This window comes from Cajanus cajan, chromosome 10, assembly GCF_000230855.2.
Source record: "Cajanus cajan strain Asha chromosome 10, NIPB_CcT2T_4, whole genome shotgun sequence".
In the NCBI taxonomy this organism is placed as follows: domain Eukaryota; kingdom Viridiplantae; phylum Streptophyta; class Magnoliopsida; order Fabales; family Fabaceae; genus Cajanus; species Cajanus cajan.
Window position 1 is genome coordinate 52,727,499 of NC_138526.1, and position 19,496 is coordinate 52,746,994.

Below are 19,496 nucleotides of genomic sequence, written 5' to 3' on the forward strand. Positions count from 1 at the left end.
AAATTAGATACGGAACATGAATTATTGAACGAAATAAGTCTAGGTTTAGGGTTTAGGGTTTAGGGTTTAGGATCTCTCCTCATAAAAATAACACCATAAAAGAAATAGAAAAGTATCATACATATTTTATTTAACGTGGTTCAGTCCCTCATGCATGCCTACATCTTCAAGGATGTTCATTATTTATTTCAATATGTGTTACATATATTTTGAAAATCCTCCCTTCAAGTTTTGTGAGTTAAACTTGAAAACTCCTTCTTCACAAGTTTTATGGGTGAAACTTGAAAATTCCTTCTTCATAAGTTTTTTTGGCGAAACTTGGAAACTCTCCTTCATATGACCTCCTCTCTCATTTAAGGCGGTGACCCCCCTCCACGTCGGGTGGTTCTTCTTATCTCAAGAGTCTATATTTATTGACCTTTATCACTATTTTAAAAAAAGAAATAAATCTTTAAAATAAATATAATATATTTCAATTATAAATAATATCCTAAAATAATCAATATCTTTTAAAATCTAAATAATATATTAAAAATTTGAATTTAAAAATTTGAATTGTTTTCTCAACAGTAAAGTAGGCCTAAGAATAATTAGGACAAATTTAGTTTTGTCCTTACTTGGCACAAAAAATTGTTAATCATTTATTTTTAACGTGAATATGAGTTGATTCATAATTGATAGAAAAAGTTAAGTTAATTTAATATATTATAATATTATTTGAATCTTAATATTATGTATAGTTAAATTAACCTAAATAAAAAGAAGTAAAAGTTAAATTAATATATATTTTATTATATGTATTTGAAAATACATAAAATAATTATAAATATAACATAATATTATGTAAACTATTATTTATTTAATTTTTTTTATTATCAATATATACTTTTCAAAAAGTTAGATCTTTTTAAAATAATATAGGGCATTGGGTTAGGTTTTAGACAACCCGAAACATAAGTAAAGCTTATCATAAAAATGCATGAGATCTAATTTTTAAAATCTGAACCTAAAAAAACAATTTTGGATCGAGTTGGACAGAAAGGGTTAGGTTTTGCATATTTATAATCCGATATGATCTGTTAATCACGTTTTTATTTATAAAGTTTAAATTTGAAACTTTGATTTAAAGATTTGTAATTTTGTATTCAATTTTACTTAAATCAATGACAAAATATTTAACTAGAAGTGTTTAAAAATAAAGTTAGCCATCAAACTAAGTAAAAAATATATAAAATGAGATGAAAGAATATATTTGTATTTTTCTTATATCTATTCCATTTTTTACACGGAAATTTTCTTGGCAATAACTTTTGTATTATAAATTTGAATACTTATGTGAGACTCCCATTATCCTCACTTCTCAATTAACTCACCTCTTATATTATATACCCCCTCCCCTCTTACTCTGTAACTTCCACGCACAACTTATGAGTGCAAGGTTTATTTTTTTATTGTTTTTTATTTTTCAAATTTAAATTATTGTTATTATGAGTATATTATTATTTTCAAATTCAAATTCAAATTAATAAAGTTACGTTGTTTTAAAATTACTAATACTCTCTTCATATTTCACAATTTGTCAAATGTCAAATCATCATTTGCTTTGATTACCTGATGTAAATCAGTTTCCATAACTTCTTCCTTCACCAATTACCTTCTTATCTCTTTATCTACTTTCTTTGCTATATCTTGTAATAAAGAAGACTGCATAAATACAACAAATTAGACCTTGCTATTTACCAAGCAAAACCTTTTTTTTTCTGTTGTTTAACTTTATTATTATTGTTATATCAAGATTTGAATATCAGTTTCACTAATGATATTTATCAATTTCTCTTAACAAGACAAAACTTCGCCTTATTTGACATGGTGTTGTGTTTTTACGTGTTCTCGCATATGATAAAATTTCAACCATGTAATTTCCTTGTAAACAAAACTCCACGTATCTCGGAGTTGTTATCATGTCATGCCCCCACAGCCAACGCGTTCCACGACAAACAAATTGGACTCTACCCCTTCTCAGGTCCAAATTGTGACAAATGTGAAATCATACACGTTGGTTGTTTCATGCCATGTTCAACTAATCTGGAACCAAGGTAGAGACCTTCTTTAAGCTTCTTTTCCTCTCAAGCATTGCAACTGCATGATGTTCTCCACCATATACACGAGTTGGTCTTATTGTCTTCTCTTGCTTGGTTTATGTTGTTTGTTTCTCCGACGGGGTTGCTCTCTTGTCTCTCTTGAGGCACTGGACATCCGTGTCTCCTTCCATATCCACCACCTGGCTTCCCTCTGATACCACTCCATGCTCCTCCTGGGTAGGAGTTCAATGTGACCATGCCCACCATGTCATCAAACTTAACCTCGCCGGTTTTGGGATTTCTGGCCAATTAGGACCTGAAATCGGAAATATTACTTGGCTACAGGACTTAGACCTTACTGATAACCGTTGGAAAATCTTAAATTTCTAGAGATTCCGAGATATCCGAGATATCCGATTTAAGTTATATGGAATTATTTGATTTATTTTTTGAGTTATTTTGTTTCAGATTAGATAAGATAGTTTTTTGATAAGTTTTGATTTGATAAGATATTTTATTATATTCTTGTTAGTTCAGTACGTTGTAAAATGACTATTTAAATGTCATCTCTTATTCAATAAAAAATACAGTGAGTTGCTACGTTCACCCACAACATTAGTATTACCTCGTCTCTCTCAGGTTTTTCTACAAATTGGTATCAGAGCTTTATGCTCTGAGTGCCGAGTGTGAGAGGAAAACAGTGTGCGCCTGTGAAGGGGAGGAAAGAAGAAAGAGAGAGTAATGACGAAGGTTGTTAATGGAATGACCGTACCACAACTGTCAAAGAAAACCAATTATGATAATTGGTGTTTACAGATGAAGACCTTGTTGGGTTCCCAAAGTCTATGGGATATAGTGGAGAAGGGGTTTCAAGAACCCGAGGAGGACGAAGACCAATCTGTGGCTCAGATTGCCGCATTGGAAAAGACACGAGTGAAGGACAAATCGGCTTTGTATTTTTTATACAATGCCGTGGATGAGTCAGGCTTCGAGAAGATTGCAAACGCTGCATCTTCAAAGGAAGCATGGAAGATCTTGGAGGTTGCGCACAGAGGTAACCACCGTGTCAGACAGATCCGACTTCAAACTCTCCGAGGAGAGTTTGAGTGTTTGAAGATGGAGGATAAGGAACAAATATCCGAGTACATAACTCGGGTGGAGAAGTTGGCTAACCAACTCGGAAGGAATGGGGAGCCAATGCCAGCAAGTAGAATTGTGGAGAAAATCTTGAGATCATTAACAAATGATTTCGAGAGTATTGCATGCGTAATTGAGGAGTCAAAGGACTTGTCAGTTCTCTCAGTGGAAGAGCTCGCTGGGTCACTAGAAGCCCACGAACAAAGGAGGAGGAAGATGAAGGGTACTCTTGATCAAGCATTACAGGCGCAACTTGATTTGAATGAAACTCGGAACACCCAGGGCCGAAGATCAAGTGGACAAGGACGAGGTGATCAAGGACAAGGTGATCAAGGACGTGGCAAAGGACGAGGTGATTAAGGACGAGGTAGAGGACGAGGTGATCATGGAGGTGGACAAGGACGAGGTGATCGTAGCCAAGGAAGTCAGCCGAGGTCCGAGGTGGAATGTTATAAGTGTGGCAAACTCGGCCACTACGCAAAAGAATGCAGATCGACAAATTGCTACAACTGTGGCAAATACGGTCACATAGCAAAGTATTGCCGAGCTAAAAGCCGAAGTGAAGAGAAAGAGAAGAATCTTCTCACAGAAGAAGAGGACGAGGAAGCAGGAATTTTGATGATGACGCAGAGCTCGGAGACCAAGCTACGTCCGAGTTGTGCCTCCGAGGATGAGCTAAACTTGAGTTGCGTGGAGAGATCAGTAGTTGAGCTTCCAAGCTCAGATGAGAAGTCAGAAGCCGAGCTTGATTCGAGTTGCTTAAACAACTCGGTCTGGTATTTGGACACTGGGGCGAGCAATCATATGTGTGGAGAAGAGAGTTTCTTCAACGAACTCATCAAGGTGAAGGCTGGATTCGTGTCATTTGGAGATGATTCCAAGGTTGCAGTAAAAGGGCATGGAACCATCAAGTTTATGCAGAAGGATGGACGAGTTGGAGAAATAAGAAATGTCTACTACGTTCCCGAACTTAAGAGCAACATCTTAAGCATGGGGCAGATGATGGAGAAAGGCAACTCGGTTCTGATGAAGGATCGAGTGCTTTATTTGAAGGACAAACATGATCGTTTAATAGCCCGAGTAGAAATGAAAAAGAATCGGATGTATAAACTGGAGCTGAACATCCTTCAAAATAAGTGCTTGAAGTTGGACGTGAAGGATGAAGCCATGATGTGGCATTTTCGTTTTGGGCATTTGAACTTTGGAGGTTTGGCCGAGCTATCAAGGAAGGAGTTGGTGCACGGACTACGTGGTGTTGAGTTTGACAAGAAGTTTTGTGAAGCATGTGTACTCGGAAAGCATACAAGAACAAGTTTTCCGAACTCGTCCGAGTATAAAGTAAAGGAGCAACTTGGCCTGATACACACTGACTTGTGTGGACCAATCTCTCCTGCATCCTTCAATGGTAAGAAATACTTCATCTCTTTCATAGATGATTTCTCTCGAAAGACTTGGGTATATTTCTTGCAAGAAAAATCAAAGGCATTTGAAGCTTTTAAAAAGTTTAAAGTCATGGTGGAGAAAGAGACTAACAAGCAAATTAAAGCTTTGAGGTCGGACAGAGGTGGAGAATTCACATCGGCAGAGTTTATGGAATACTGTGAAGAGCAAGGTATAAAACGTTTTCTCACAGCTCCATATTCACCACAACAAAATGGAGTAGCTGAAAGAAAGAATCGGACTATTCTTGATATGGTCCGAGCTATGCTTAAAGGGAAGGATATGCCTGAGAAGTTTTGGGCAGAGGCAGTGCAGTGTGCTATATATATACAGAACAGGTGCCCACATTCAAAATTGGATGATGTGACACCTCAAGAAGCATGGAGTGGACAAAAACCGAGTATACATCATTTCAAGATCTTCGGAAGCCTTGCTTACGGTCATGTTCCAGCTCAGCTCAGAACGAAGCTTGATGATAGGAGCAAGAAGTATATCTTGATCGGGTATGATGAAAAGGTAAAAGCCTACAAATTGTACAACCCTGTTACAGGAAAAATTCTGGTAAACCGAGATGTCCAGGTAGATGAGGAAAGCGAGTGGAGCTGGAGTAACTCTGAAGAGACTTCGGGGAGCTCGAACTCTGAGAGGGAGAGCTCGGAGATAATAGGGAGAAGCTCGGATAGGACCAATGAGCATTCCGAGGAAGATGATGAACCTGAGCAGCTTAGAACTCGGAGCTTGCAAGACATCTACAACTCCATTGACGAGTTACATGTAGTATGTCTATTGACAGGAACAGAAGACATAAAATTTGAAGAGGCGGTACTTGATGAGAGATGGAAGAAAGAAATGGATGAGGAGATCAGATCAATTGAGAAGAGTGAGATGTCAATAATTTTGTGGACAGTTCAAAACTTCAAGTCCTCGCTTGATTTGTATATGTGTTATGCATGTCATCTCCTTTTTGACTTTTCAAATCCTCTCACTTTCAACTCATGGTATGTCAACGTGACAGTGTTATTATTAGCAATTTTAAATCACTTATTGGCTTTCTTAACCATTTATATTTTGCTATTTCAATTTCAATAATCTTTCTCAAGCTCAATTTCTTCACTTTCATGGTTAAAATACTTAGACAATATATGGGTTCAAGTTTAGTTTAAAATTAGAATGAAAACTTGTAAGGGTACAGAATCCGCACTATGGTCTTTTCCGAAGAGATTCAAATATCAGAAGAATTCTCAGCAAGTCAGCATTGCACACCCAAGCAACCAAGTTATTAGACATTGCATTAAATGAATGTCTACAAGCCAATGTTCTATATCTTTATACATTTTTTTAAATGAGCTAATTGTACATTCACTTTCATTTTGCTAAATGAAAAGAAAATGGAGTACACAATTATAGTGCATTAAGAGTGGAACGAAATTGCTTGCTGGCATATTTTAATTTACCGATCAAATCTGTTTGTTTGATTCTCCCATACTTGCTCAGCTTGGGCTGAAATAAAGACCTAATCATGTTCTCTAAAATCTGCGCTGAATATTTTATATGCTTGGCATCGTTTTCAATTGACAAGCTGTAGTTCTTCACATAGGCCCTATAGGTTGGTACAATGCCCTCCACCAAATGCTTGCATATATTTTCCCTCAACACCTCATCACTGATGGCCCAGTTAGATTGCTTCTTATACCTTTCGTCAAAAGCTACATTGAAAGCATTTAGTCTCTGGACAAAATCTTGGGCTGTCACGGAGGACGACAGCAAGTCTTTTCGAACTACAAGAATAGGTACAAGGTTTTCCCAGCTATTCCTCAAATAAAGTGCTGCATAATAGTCCTTGTATTCTTCATGAGCTCTTAGCCAAGAATCTCCCATCAGATTCCCAACAGCAGTACCCCGCAAATTGTAGAAATGGCAGTGGTTATTCATCATAAAAAGGCAAGACAAAGTGATGTCTTCATAGGCCTTTGACCAAGCATCTAAATTAACAGCAATTTCCTTAATTATGTTATAAATTTGGGTGAAAACAATACCCTCTTCATACACTTCCTTTCTCCAGCTTATATGAATTTTCAGAACCTGTGTCAAGTGTGGTCTATAGGTATCCCCAAGTAACTGATTACAGTAATCAGTTACAAAACTCACCACCCTGGGAACGCTGCCATCCGTGGGAGGAGAACTTGGCCTTAGCAACTTCACTTGTGCTGGAAGCTGCCAGAATATCTCACCAGCACCGTTGACAACTCCATTCACAAGATCCTTTGTCACAATTCTAATTTCTTCACAAGCTTTCCCATTGAAAAGTTGGTTGAATTTTAGTCTTAGGCCATCTAGGACTCTGAATATGTCCAGCAGCTTCAACAACTTGATGGGGTCGTTTTTACTCGCAGCAACGTTGCTTCCAAATTGGAGAAAAGAGAGAATTCCTGTGTCAATAGCAATCTTTGCAAAACATTCCATCCAAGTTTCTTGACCAATTTTCTCAAAGACATTACTACAGAGCTTGTACTCGATCTCAAGAAGATGCTTCACAGCCAGCTCCAAATGCTGGCCCCATTGGTCTATGTAGCTCCCAATAACATGCAAATCCTCAAATTCAGCTGTTGGCATCTCAAGGTAACTCAAATCTATACTCTCCGCACATTTTCGAGCATTCATACCTCGAACTTCAACATATATGGATTTACACTTGTCCAGCCTGTGATTTGCGTGTAATCTTTCAACTATGGCCTGCAACTTGTGTGTTACAGAATCTGGCAAAGTGTTCTCCATGAGAAGCCTGTGGAACTCAGTCTCTAGTCTGTCAAAGGCAGAAGTGAGGAGACCTCCATCACCACGAGCACCTTCTTCCATGACCTTCAATTCTTGTAGTATTCTCAAAGATTTCCTCACATTCAATACGCAGCGCTCGTTGGTGATTGTTTTGTCTAGTAAGAACTCAAAAACTCCGTGCAACCACCCAAGTACTAACCTGGAATTATCAGTGAGAAGCTTCAGTGCTTCTTCAAGCTTCTTTGTGTTTGAGATATAGGTGCATAGATCACAGGTGGGGTGGGCCAAGAAAGACTCCTCGAGCTCATGAACTGCTTCAAACACCTTGAGGACTGCAGCTGCGGAGCAAAGAACGGTGTCTATGTGGTCTCCAATGTCAACAAGCGAGCATTTTTGCACTGAGGTTGCATCTTCCAAGGATCGAAATCTCTGGTTAAGTAGCTCCAATCTTGATCCTGATTCGTCTAATGCAGAAGCAATAGCAGTTGATTTTTCTAAGCTAGTTTGCAAGCACTTCCTGGCGGCTTCAAAATTCTCTATGGCTTCCATGTGAGCCATTGGCAGATTATTGAAAGTTGAAAAAAGAAAAGCTCCTCCCTCTCTTGGTTTCTGGTGCGTCGTCCATTAACTTGGTTTCACCAAACTCAACTGACAAATTAAAATGAAGATAACACGTTTTCACACCAAACTTCACTTGCAAACCAAACAACCAATTGGCGCTACAACTTCCTTCAATTGAATTTACCAAGGCCTTCACCTCCTCTTATCTCAACTCAACAATCTTCCAACCAAATGCATTCAACTTGTAGCCTTCCGACTCTTAAAAATTGAGTAATACTCATATTAATGACTTGACCTACACCAATTAAAACTTTTTGTGCACCACAGATAACTATTTGAATCGTAAGTATATAATTGCATAAATTATTGCACACCAAAAATAATTAAGAAAGATATTTAGTACTTGTTTCTTGATAATGTGTTTGAATATTCGTAGGTAAGTGTGTCGAAAGTTTCAACCATGTGTCTCAAAACATAAGCTTTTATGAAGAGTTGCAATAGTTTCACCCATTTTGGTTTTATTCAACTACATGTAACGTAATTTAAATATACTCAAGTGTAATGTTTAATATCCGTTCATCACATCACATTGTAAATATTTCAAGACACATCAATATATCATTCAATCAATGTTTTCAATAAATTAATAGAGTAGCAACACTTGCAAATAAAATGTTATGACAGCACCTACTGCTGCTGTACATAGGAGGAGTAGAACAGCCATGGCCCTTTCGCTGTTTCATTACGGCTAAGAAAGTTATGATGGAATTGAACCAAAATGTAAGCTAGTCCAGCTATTTCCTGCCAGGGAATGTATGCTGTATCCATCATCATCCCCTTTTCACGTGCCACATTATTGTACAAGTATAAAAGAGATATTGAAAATGAGAAATATAATAGTTGAAGGAATTTGGTGATGGGGGAGAATTTGAATAAACAGATACAAAAACAAATTCCATTACTGGTGGGCACAAGTGGTCCGATAATTATGTATCTTAACTAAAGAGTAAAGCTTGATTGAAAGTATGGGTAACGGGATGGGAAGAAGGTTTAGTTGAAGATCAAATGCGTAGTGTATGAATCTTAAGGAAAAAAGAAGCTTGTGTTTCAATATTAAGGCAAATCCTAGTATTTGTTATTGACCAATCCATTTAATTCTATAGGTCGCAAACCAACTGCGTTACCCAGGCTGCCTGTCGGAACGGCCCAAGTTGTTCCAGCTAAGATTTAATATGCTTTTTGCTATATACTAAACACATCTCCCTTCCCTTATTTTTGGCATATCAATTTATCTTTATACTTTTTAATTTTCTTTCTTCCAAATACTCCTCATTCATCCAACCGTCTTGCTTCGCCAAATGTTTATTCTTCTTGATTCTTTCCCACTCTCTTTATTCTCGTTTTCCAAAACATTAACTATAGAGAAAATAAATTATGTATTAATAGTGTAAAATATGTTTACACACTCATCCAAATAAATCATCATGATAAGTTAACTAAATTTTAAATAATTATTTTAAAAATTATATCAACAATATTTTTTTATTATTAATTGACAATATAAAAAGTTTTTAGAAGATAGATGGTTATTAAATTCTAAAATTATATCATTTCTTAAAGTGTATAACAATATAAATGCCTTCAATTTGATAATTGATTAATAAATGTAAGTTAATCATTGAGAATATTAACGGAATGAGTTCGATCAAGTTTGAGTGAAAATTTAATCTAAATTAATTAAATTTATTTGAATTTCATAAAAAAAATTTACTCGAACCAAATAAATTTAATATTAATTGGATTGGTTTGATTTGAGTCATAGAATATCTAATAATTTTTTTTAAAAATAAATTAAATATTTATTTCTCAAAGTAAATATATTCTTTAATATTAACTAAATTAATATAATGTAAAAAAAATTAACTAAATTGATAGATATGCAATATAGTTCTTTTTTGTTTCTTATCTTAATCTACTTAAGGATTTCAAATCCACTATAATGTGTGAAAATGACTCTTAATATATTACAAAATAATTCTTTTTAGTTTCTTTAAACATTTGAAAAAGGAATGAGAAAATCTATATATTGTAACAAAAACATCTTCAAAACAAATAAAATGATACATACGTATTACTTATTAACTAAATAAAAATAAAAAAATAATAATATAAAAGTTAATTGATTTGGTTTAAACTGTTTTAGATTTTGAATGTGTAAATTTGTCAAAACTAATTAATATTAGATTTAATTGGTTTGATTCAAGTTGGACCTAAATAAAAAAATTCTAATTAATTTAATTAATTTGATTTTAGATTGTCTGATTGATTCAATCTAATGAATCCAAATATAAAAAAAAATTCAAATTAATTTAATTGATTTAGTTCGAATTATTAAATTGATCTGATCTAATAATGAATATTCCTAATTATTTAGATTAAGATAGTATAACTTCACAATTTTTTTTAAAAAAATTATTAATAAATATTTAACTATTAATTATTATGTTAATGGGAGAATTTGAATCCATTCCTTTTTTTTACTCTAACCAGTATAACCCTATGTCTTACTCTCAAATCTCAATCCACTTAGACTATCCGCATAACTCCCATGCCTTTCTTTAGTTACTGAGGAACATGTAACACGTAGGATGTAGGAAAACATCGATGGTAGCATGATTTCCTCTTATATCAAATAACTATAATCATTTTAAAAGGAATACCAGTTAACATGAATTCCTCTTCCAATGTCGAATAACATATTTTTAAGCGTACTAAAAAGATAAATTAGTTAACTCCACTGTCCATTGTAATTAAAAAAAAAATGAGGCTTTCGTGTGACGATAAATGTCAAATGATGGGTTACAAAGGTTTAAGCATGAAGAATTTCATTCGATGGGTCGTCTTAATTAGTTGTTATTTGATTTCAATAATTAATGAATATCTGTTTACTTGGAGTACACGTCACATATAATAATTAATTCAATTACTGTTATGCTAATCACCATTTGATCTTACTGCTTACCTTCCCATTCCCACCTTCCATTATCTTAATCGTTACACTTTATTATTTAGGTTTTTTAATATTATTTATTAATTAAATTATAAATTTCGATAATTTATATTAACTTGTAACATTGTATTTTATTATGCAAAATAAAGAAGAGGCACCTTGTGCCTCCTGAATTTTCTTTAAAATAAAAAATAATAATGAAGTAGGTAGAATAATTGAAAGAGTGTGAGGAAGCTTATGATTAATTAGTTTTAAAAAAAAAATAAGGGAAAAAATAATGAAATAATAGTTATTGAAAATGTGTGAGGAGGTTAATAATTGTGTGAAAAAAATATTAAAAAATTCTTAATTTTTTAATTTATTTTATGTAATTAAATGATAAAATGATTCAACTAAAAGTGAAGATCAAGATCAATTATGAAGAGAAGTATTTCTTTTATATATGAATATATGTTATTAAATGGTTTTTATTTTAGCTTTAATTAAAAACAAAAAATAAAAATACATGTGTGAAAAAGAAACTGGATCCATATTTTGCTCACAATCACTTTTTTTTTTTTTTTTTTAAAGTCGTGTATTAAGTATTATCAATTGACACTTCACTCCACCCGCAGTCGACGGCATAACCAAATCCTTGCCTCTGTCGGTCCATCCACATGGTTACCTCTTATATTTTTTATTTTAACAAATTATTAAATTTAATTATTATACTATAAGGTGACTCATTAGACAAACGTATCATCAATATTAAATAATAATACAATTTATAGAAAGTTATGTATTTATAAAAGTAGATGATAAACTATGTGATTTGTTATATATATATATATATATATATATATATATATATATATATATATATATAATTATTAAAATTCAATGTAGAGTTGGTTCTATTAAAATAAATTGTTGTAAAGTATAATTAAAATACAATATGTCTACTATAAATTAATGATTAAATTTAATAACTGTAATTTATTATAATTTTAATTCCTATCTTTTAATTAATAATTATGCTTATTATAAAAAATGTAGAAGCAAAATCTGATAAATAAATAAGTTTATATTTATTTGAGAGATATATTTATCGAGGAGTGAATATTTTGTATCCCAACAAAATCAATCATGTACTCAAAATTCATTGTGAGGATTGCAACACATGCTATTTTTTTTTTTTAATAATGATATTGATACGGAATATTTATCTTCGGAAACAGTGATCTGTTTACATGACCCTAATAAGTCTCTGAGCTCTAATTTATCTAAACTTTTTCTTAAAAAAAAAAGGAAAAAATAAATAAATCCAACTTATTCTTTACTTCCATAATGTATCATTACTTTAATTTATAAAAGAAAAAGGAAGGCTACCGCGCGAAACTGACAAGCGAACATGGTCTTAGGAGCATAGTGACTAATTAAATTCCATTCCTAAATCTAATAATCTATTTATTCATTAGCTAGCTGTTTCACAAATTGTTTGTAGGTACTCTCAATATTCAATAACCACGCACTGTTTGGTGTTTACGCAATTCAAGACTTGGAACAAGCTCACCCAGCTTCTTGATATCTTACCTACCAATATGAAAATAACAAATACCAAATGCCTAATTATTATCTTTCAACTTTATATTTTATGTTAATACACGCCTCTTCAATAATCTATATCTATTAGTACCATCACCTTTCAAAAAGGTTCACACTTTAGACTGAACTAGCTGAGATGTCTTTGTAAGAACACACGAAGAAAATCAAGTAAAATGTCATGTTGTAGAAAAATTAAAATAAATACAAATTATTATATCATATTTCAAAAGGTTAAAATTAAAATTAATACATTTTTTTAAGTAATCATATCATTATAAACCATTTTTTAATATCGATTGTATGATTCAAATTTATATTTTTCACGTTCTTAAAATAAAATTTATTCTTGTTATATATAAGAAGGACATTAAATGAGATTTTTTTTATCATTAAAAAATTAAAAAATATTAATATAGGTCATTAAATTATATTTGAATGATTTTTAACTTTTTAAATGGTAATGTAACTATTGAGTAGCTTCTATTTTTATCATTTATTACTTATATTTATTGTTCACATCTCTCATATAAGAGAAAAAGATATCACTTATACATCCCTTATAAGCAAGGAGTATATTAAATGAGGACAATTCTTATTGTGAGAAATGAAAAGTTTAAATATAGATGATAAAATCATATTTAAATAATCAAAGCTAAAAGAAAAATGCACATGATTTTTTTAAGTAGTCATATTATCGCACATTAATTTTTAATTTTAATCATTCATGCATGATTCATATTTATAATTATTGTTTTTCTTAATAATATAAGTCTTTGATAGATAATTTCAAGTATGTAGAAAACATGTTAAATCATAAAAAAAAAAAAAATTATCCCGAGAATTGTAAACCATAAATATAGATTAAACATGATCAAAAATACACATTTATAACCTTTCTTTTAAGAGGTCATGTGATTACTAATTAAATTTTAATCTTTGCTATTATTCATGTATACTTGTATAACCTATGTTTATAGTTCTCACTGCTTAGAAGACTTAACATGCATGTCCCTTGCATATAGAAAGCGTATCAAATGAAATTACTCCATATCATGAAAAATGAGAAATATAAGATAAGACATAATTAAATTATTGAGACTAGCATAAGAAATACACTAGTAATTAGTTGGATAAGAAAATCACATACAAACAATGGTTTACCAAACAACCATGTTTGACAAAAGTATTTGAAAAGCTAGCTGAAAACTAACAAATTAGCTAAAAGTTGAAAAGTGTTAAACTATAAAATATTAAATTATAAATGTTTTATATAATTACAAATTTTAATTTTATTATATTGATAAAAATGTATTTTTGGCTAGTTATAATTTTAGTTTTTAATTGACTTTAAACTCTTGTAGTTTCTTATTTATAGATCTATTATTTTAATTTCAATTTTCAGATTCCTTTATTCTATTTTTTCATATTACTATTATTCTTATAACTTAAAATATTCATAACCAGTTTAAACTAAAAGAAATCAATATACACTTAAATAGATATATATTTTTTCATTATATCAACTAATTTAATAGTTAACTTTTTAGTGAAAAATTGAATTAGAGTGATTTATAACTTTATAAAAGACCAAAATTTATTTAAAATATATTAAAGTTTAATGTAAAATAATGTAATAAATTATATAAATAGTATTATTTTTTTATATATAAATTTATTAAATATTGATAACATTCTCATGACTATTAAACGTTAGTCAAAATTTAATGATATTCAATTTGATATAAAACTTTACTTATCACGTCAAAATCTCGTTAGAAAATTTTTACATTTAACATTAAGAGATATCTTTGAATAGATATCTCTACCAAAATAAAATTTTGATATTATATTATATAAATATTATTGTAATTAAAGTATTAATAAAAGAAGAAAAATGAAAGAATAATAAAATGTAATTAAGTTTGTTATAAGTTATAAAAGTTTATTAACCAAATAATATTAATAACGTCAAACAAGTTTTTTAATTAGTAAAATAACTAAATTTAGGTGAAAGTGTTTGGCAAACATAGCCAAAACTTATTATTTAAATATTAAAATTAGAGACTTTATTTAATATTATATATAACAAGAGAAAATAATATATATCCTTACAGTGCAAATACTATTTATATTATTATCTAATTATAACATGTCATCAATGAAAATAGATTATGTTTTATAGTACCTATTTTAAAAATTATGTTGATTACAAATTTTTAATCGATTCATAGTGTAAAATTATTTAAATTTTAAAAGAATTAAGTTCACAGAATAATATGTCTATTTGATTTATATATACATATAAAAAATACTGTGTTTGTGAATTACTTTTTAAAAAATTTATAATTTATAAAAAATAATTATAAAGATAAAATTATTAAATAAATTGTAAACATCAAATCAAATGAACCTCCATGCATTGCATACATTTTGAAAAGTTGTCTAGTCGTAAATAAAAACATATTTGAATGAAAGAGAGAGAGAGAAGGAAAGTGGATACATGAAGGATTTTGGACATGATTTTAATTTTTGTAGGTGAAGTGTCGGTGGTGTAAAAACTAGAAATTATAAAGTGAGGAGGAGGCTGGGATTAGCATATGATATGGGATTGTAGAGTGAGTGTGTGCTTGGGTTCTCTTATTTTCTGCTGAAACTTTGAAATTGAATCTCAAGGTTCCTTTTTTATTTTTAAGAAAGTTTAGGGTTACTTCTGAGTTGAAGCATAAGAGATGGGAGTGGATTTGAGACAAGGGGTTGCAGGTGTGCTCACCCTCACAATGTTTGTCATGCTCGGAAATATGATCAAAAGAGACCACTTTGATTCACTTCAGGTAATCCAATCCTATCCATCTTTCTCTGCCTTGCTTCATTTGCATTTGCTACCTCAGTTTAAGAATCAAAATCAAAACCTTTTTTCACAAAGCTTATAGATCCCTTATTTGCACCTGCAAGTGCAAACTATAACCAGGAGAAGACACCATAATTGCTTTATAGAAACTTTTCAATAAAATAGTTGAACCTTTTCTTCAATTCCAGAAACTGATGTTCTACAATAATTGTGAAATTATTGATTGACTGCTCAGACCACATTTCAATATCTGAACTTGCTGCACGAGTAGTTGGATGTGAATATCGATTCCTATTGCCACCCAATTAATCTTCTCTAATGATAGAATTTTGGACCAAAGTATCAACTCTGGCCCAATGGAGTCAAATAGATTCATTATTTTGACTTTTACTCTTCTTATTTTCAAAAGACTTTAATTTAGTGGTTAAATTTAGTTTACTTCATTTGTCCATTTTACTATACAAGGAAAAGCTACCAGGAGGATCGGAGGATGCCAACTTTCAGAGTGCTCAGTTTGATGCTACTCATGTGAGAAAGAATATAGGGATTTGGAAAGGAGATGTGGATGACCTAAAACCGTGTTGGGTTAAGCCATCCGTTGGTAAGATTTTTATTTTGAGACTCGCATTTTTGAGGAAGTTATTTCATATACATACTACAAAATAGACATTTATATTGTCATGGTGGCAGATGATGTGGAGCAGACTGAAGGATTTGTTACTTTTGCGTTAACCAATGGCCCAGAGTATCATATTTCTCAGGTAACTTAAGTCATTATGCTTAACTTACTGAGAAGTTGCTTATGTATTACAAATACTTGCAGCAGTTTCTCAAACGTTAGCAACTATTCTTTCATTTACCGTGCTTTCAATATGTTTGACTAATTAATAATTATGTCTAGAACTTAGACTTTAAATCCAGTGTTGAGTTGAACACTTTCCAAGAATGGTGAAGAACATTTTTGCCTTTTCTTTCCCCCTTTTCTGACCGTTGCTGCTAGTTAACATTTATAATTGTAAGTTCTTTATTGGCTGTCACATAACTTTGTATATAGTTAGATCCTGATAGATATGCCTGATTGTCCTCCCCAATATGTAATTGCAATTTGTTCCTTATCCTCTAACACTCTAGGGATGCGTTGTACAGATAGCAGATGCTGTGATTGTTGCTAGAAGTCTGGGGGCAACACTTGTGATGCCTGACATCAGAGGAAGCCAACCTGGTGACAAGAGGTTAGTGCTGAATTTCATTCTATAAAAGATGAAGGATATACTTGGAAGAGGTGTCTAGGGATGAAAATGTTTATTTTCATCCCCCTCTCTATATTTTAACCTCTGCCTAGCTTAGTCTAAATAGCTGTGCCCGTTAATTTAACCTTTTTGTTTTCAAATGAGCAACCATCGTATTATTGCATGTGTTGCTTTTTGTGTTTGATGATGATCATTTTCTTGTCATCAACCAGTATGCATAAGCTGTTGATGTAAATATTAAGTGGGACATTAGTAAATAATTAGGGTCTAAAAAGTTTCTTAAAAACAAACGTTGGCCTTTCTCCTATTAACTTAGCTTTTTGGATCATTGGTCCCCAACATAAAATGCTAGTCTTTTTTAATTAATCTTTCTCTGGACATCTTGCATTAATTAGGTTTCTATTATAAAAAATTGTACAATTGATGGAAGTAATTATCATGGGGAAGAGTGTAGGCAGATGGTTTCTGTTTGTGATTTTTCTCAGCACCATGATTGAAATGCGTATAAGGTTTCCTTCTTAATTCTTGTGCCTCATTTAGATGTCTCTCCACTCTCACCTTTATTTTAACATACTATTAACACATTGTTGCTGAATTGAGTCAATCCAGGGCTGGGCCAAAATCCTTGGTCAAGTTGTTGACTAAAATTTGAAGGAAAAAAATGCCTTAATGCACTCCATTAAACAAGGACCGATTGCAGAATCAAGAAACAAAAAATACAAATCACACAGAATAAAAGAAAAACAAGGACCAATTGCATCTTTGTTATCGCAGGCCCCATTCTTATTGCAAGCTAGCTTCGGAGGTTGCTCAATCTGAGCATATACTTGATTGTAGATGTCAATATGTCATTGATGAATAGCTCATGTTGGACTCAATTTTGAATTCACTCTAATTTACTTTTGATAGTGTAATGGAGTACGTTTTCCTAACTATTTCAATTGAAATGTCAGGAATTTTGAGGACATTTATGATGTTGATGTGTTCATGAAAAGCATTGAAGGGGTGGTCAGAGTGGTAAAGGATCTTCCTGCTCATATTTTAACCCGGAATATTGCTGCTGTGAAAGTCCCTAATCGGGTTACGGAAGATTACATAGCTGAACATGTGGAGCCAATATACAGAACAAAGGGAAGTATAAGACTTGCAACTTACTTCCCTTCAATAAACATGAGAAAGGCAGGGAAAAAAGGTGACACTGATTCAGTTGCATGCTTAGCAATGTTTGGAAGCTTAGAGTTGCAGCCAGAAATGCATGAAGTGGTTGGCTCAATGGTTGAAAGACTAAGAACTTTAAGCCGAAATTCAGATGGGCAATTCATAGCTGTGGACTTGAGGGTTGAGATGTTGGATAAGAAGGGCTGCCAAGGTAGTGATAATGATGGGGAGAAAAGCTGCTACAATGCACAAGAGATTGCAGTATTTTTGAGGAAGATTGGTTTTGACAAGGATACCACAGTTTATGTGACAGAGTCAAGGTGGGATAGCAGCCTTGATTCTCTGAAGGATTTGTTCCCTAAGACTTACACAAAGGTGAGTTAACTTGTTAATCTCTCTTTCACACACTTTGTTTTTCCATTGGAACATTGAAAAGAAATTCTACAAACTAGAAGCATTGTTTTGTTTGAACTTGAAAATAGAAATATAAAATCCTTGTTGGTTATTGGTTGGTGCAGGAAGCCATCATGCCGGCAGATAAGAAGAGAGAGTACCTAGATTCTGAATTTGAGAAAGTGATCGACTTTTACGTGAGTGCAGAGAGTGATGTATTCGTACCAGCAATTTCAGGTCTGTTCTATGCCAATGTAGTTGGAAAGAGAATAGGTTCTGGAAAAACACGCGTGCTGGTTCCAGCTTCATCTGCTTCTGCCTCCAATTTCCTCTCTCCTTATGTCTCTAACAAAAACCACTTTGCATATTCTTGTTACTGTTAGTTCATTTCCTCTCACCCTTCCAATCCAACATCTTCATTTATTTATCATGCTCCAAGACACAATCTCACTTTCCCAAACTACCCGCCCATTGTGGCTTTTTGCGTTTTCCCCCTTCAATTTATCTTTTCAGGCGTTCCAAGTCACCGTCATATATGTACAGAGGGCTTTCTATTCCTCACATTTTGTTTGTAAAATTCTGGTTGCCTCATAGTCATAGTTATTGATCATAATTGGTGCTGGTGAAACTGAAGATGATATATTTGTTTCATATCTCCATGGTATGTCATTCTATATATTGGATTTTTTTCTTCGTGATATAAGGTATATGTATTTTTTGAAGTAGGCTAATCTTGATGCATATTTTCGCCTTTTTATGTAATTACATGTTTTCATCATTTTGTGACGTATTTTGAGTTTCAATATATCATCAAACCATAGTGATTTTTATTTAATAGTTATTTATTAAAATATTTTGTTCTTTTTCTTCTAATACCTTATTTTATTTGGTCACGTGGTAACCGAACAATCCCTCGACCAGTCAATAACCATGGGAGAAAAGGGTTAAATATAGTTAAAAAGATTACCGACATATCATTGATCCGGAATAGAATTGAAGTTAAAATTTTTGAGTTTTGAATTCAAACTTTATGATGAAAAATAACTTGGTTGAAAAGAAAGATTATAGTAAAGGTGGTAAATTAAGTTCTTCAATAAAATTAATATATATATATATATATAATCTTCATAAAATTTGATTTTTTAATCCTTAGCTAATGTTTTGGCCTCAAGCTAAATATTTATTATATATGACTAATTTTATAATAAATTATGTATACAAATAAATTCTATATTATATAAATTGTTTAAAATTTTTAT

At 32.1% G+C, this 19,496-nt stretch overlaps 2 protein-coding genes across 3 annotated transcripts; one reads left to right on the forward strand and one right to left on the reverse strand.

Annotated features, from left to right (window-relative positions):
* Positions 1 to 5,803: 5,803 nt before the first annotated feature.
* On the reverse strand, positions 5,804 to 7,991 carry LOC109812683 (exocyst complex component EXO70A1). Its single transcript, XM_020376703.3, has one exon. It carries the CDS (start codon positions 7,989 to 7,991, stop codon positions 6,060 to 6,062), a length of 1,932 nt encoding a protein of 643 aa, XP_020232292.1. The 3' UTR covers positions 5,804 to 6,059.
* A 7,069-nt stretch (positions 7,992 to 15,060) lies between these two features.
* On the forward strand, positions 15,061 to 18,999 carry LOC109812640 (protein MANNAN SYNTHESIS-RELATED 1). Of its 2 annotated transcripts, none has more exons than XM_020376638.3 (6): positions 15,061 to 15,419; positions 15,908 to 16,037; positions 16,127 to 16,197; positions 16,583 to 16,668; positions 17,640 to 18,219; positions 18,363 to 18,999. In XM_020376638.3, exons 1-6 carry the CDS (start codon positions 15,318 to 15,320, stop codon positions 18,618 to 18,620), a joined length of 1,227 nt encoding a protein of 408 aa, XP_020232227.1. In that variant the 5' UTR covers positions 15,061 to 15,317; the 3' UTR covers positions 18,621 to 18,999. The 2 variants fall into 2 exon arrangements, with proteins under 2 accessions (XP_020232227.1, XP_020232224.1); XM_020376635.3 differs by having other exon boundaries at positions 15,062 to 15,419; positions 15,902 to 16,037.
* The last annotated feature ends 497 nt before the right edge of the window (positions 19,000 to 19,496 follow it).

Excerpts from the sequence above, each read along its gene's own strand:
- LOC109812683 (XM_020376703.3), bottom strand. The coding sequence starts at position 7,991 with ATGGCTCACATGGAAGCCATAGAGAATTTTGAAGCCGCCAGGAAGTGC.
- LOC109812640 (XM_020376635.3), top strand. The coding sequence starts at position 15,318 with ATGGGAGTGGATTTGAGACAAGGGGTTGCAGGTGTGCTCACCCTCACA. Across the intron at positions 15,420-15,901 it reads ACCACTTTGATTCACTTCAG|GAAAAGCTACCAGGAGGATC; the intron begins GTAATCCAATCC and ends TTACTATACAAG. Across the intron at positions 16,669-17,639 it reads AGCCAACCTGGTGACAAGAG|GAATTTTGAGGACATTTATG; the intron begins GTTAGTGCTGAA and ends TTGAAATGTCAG.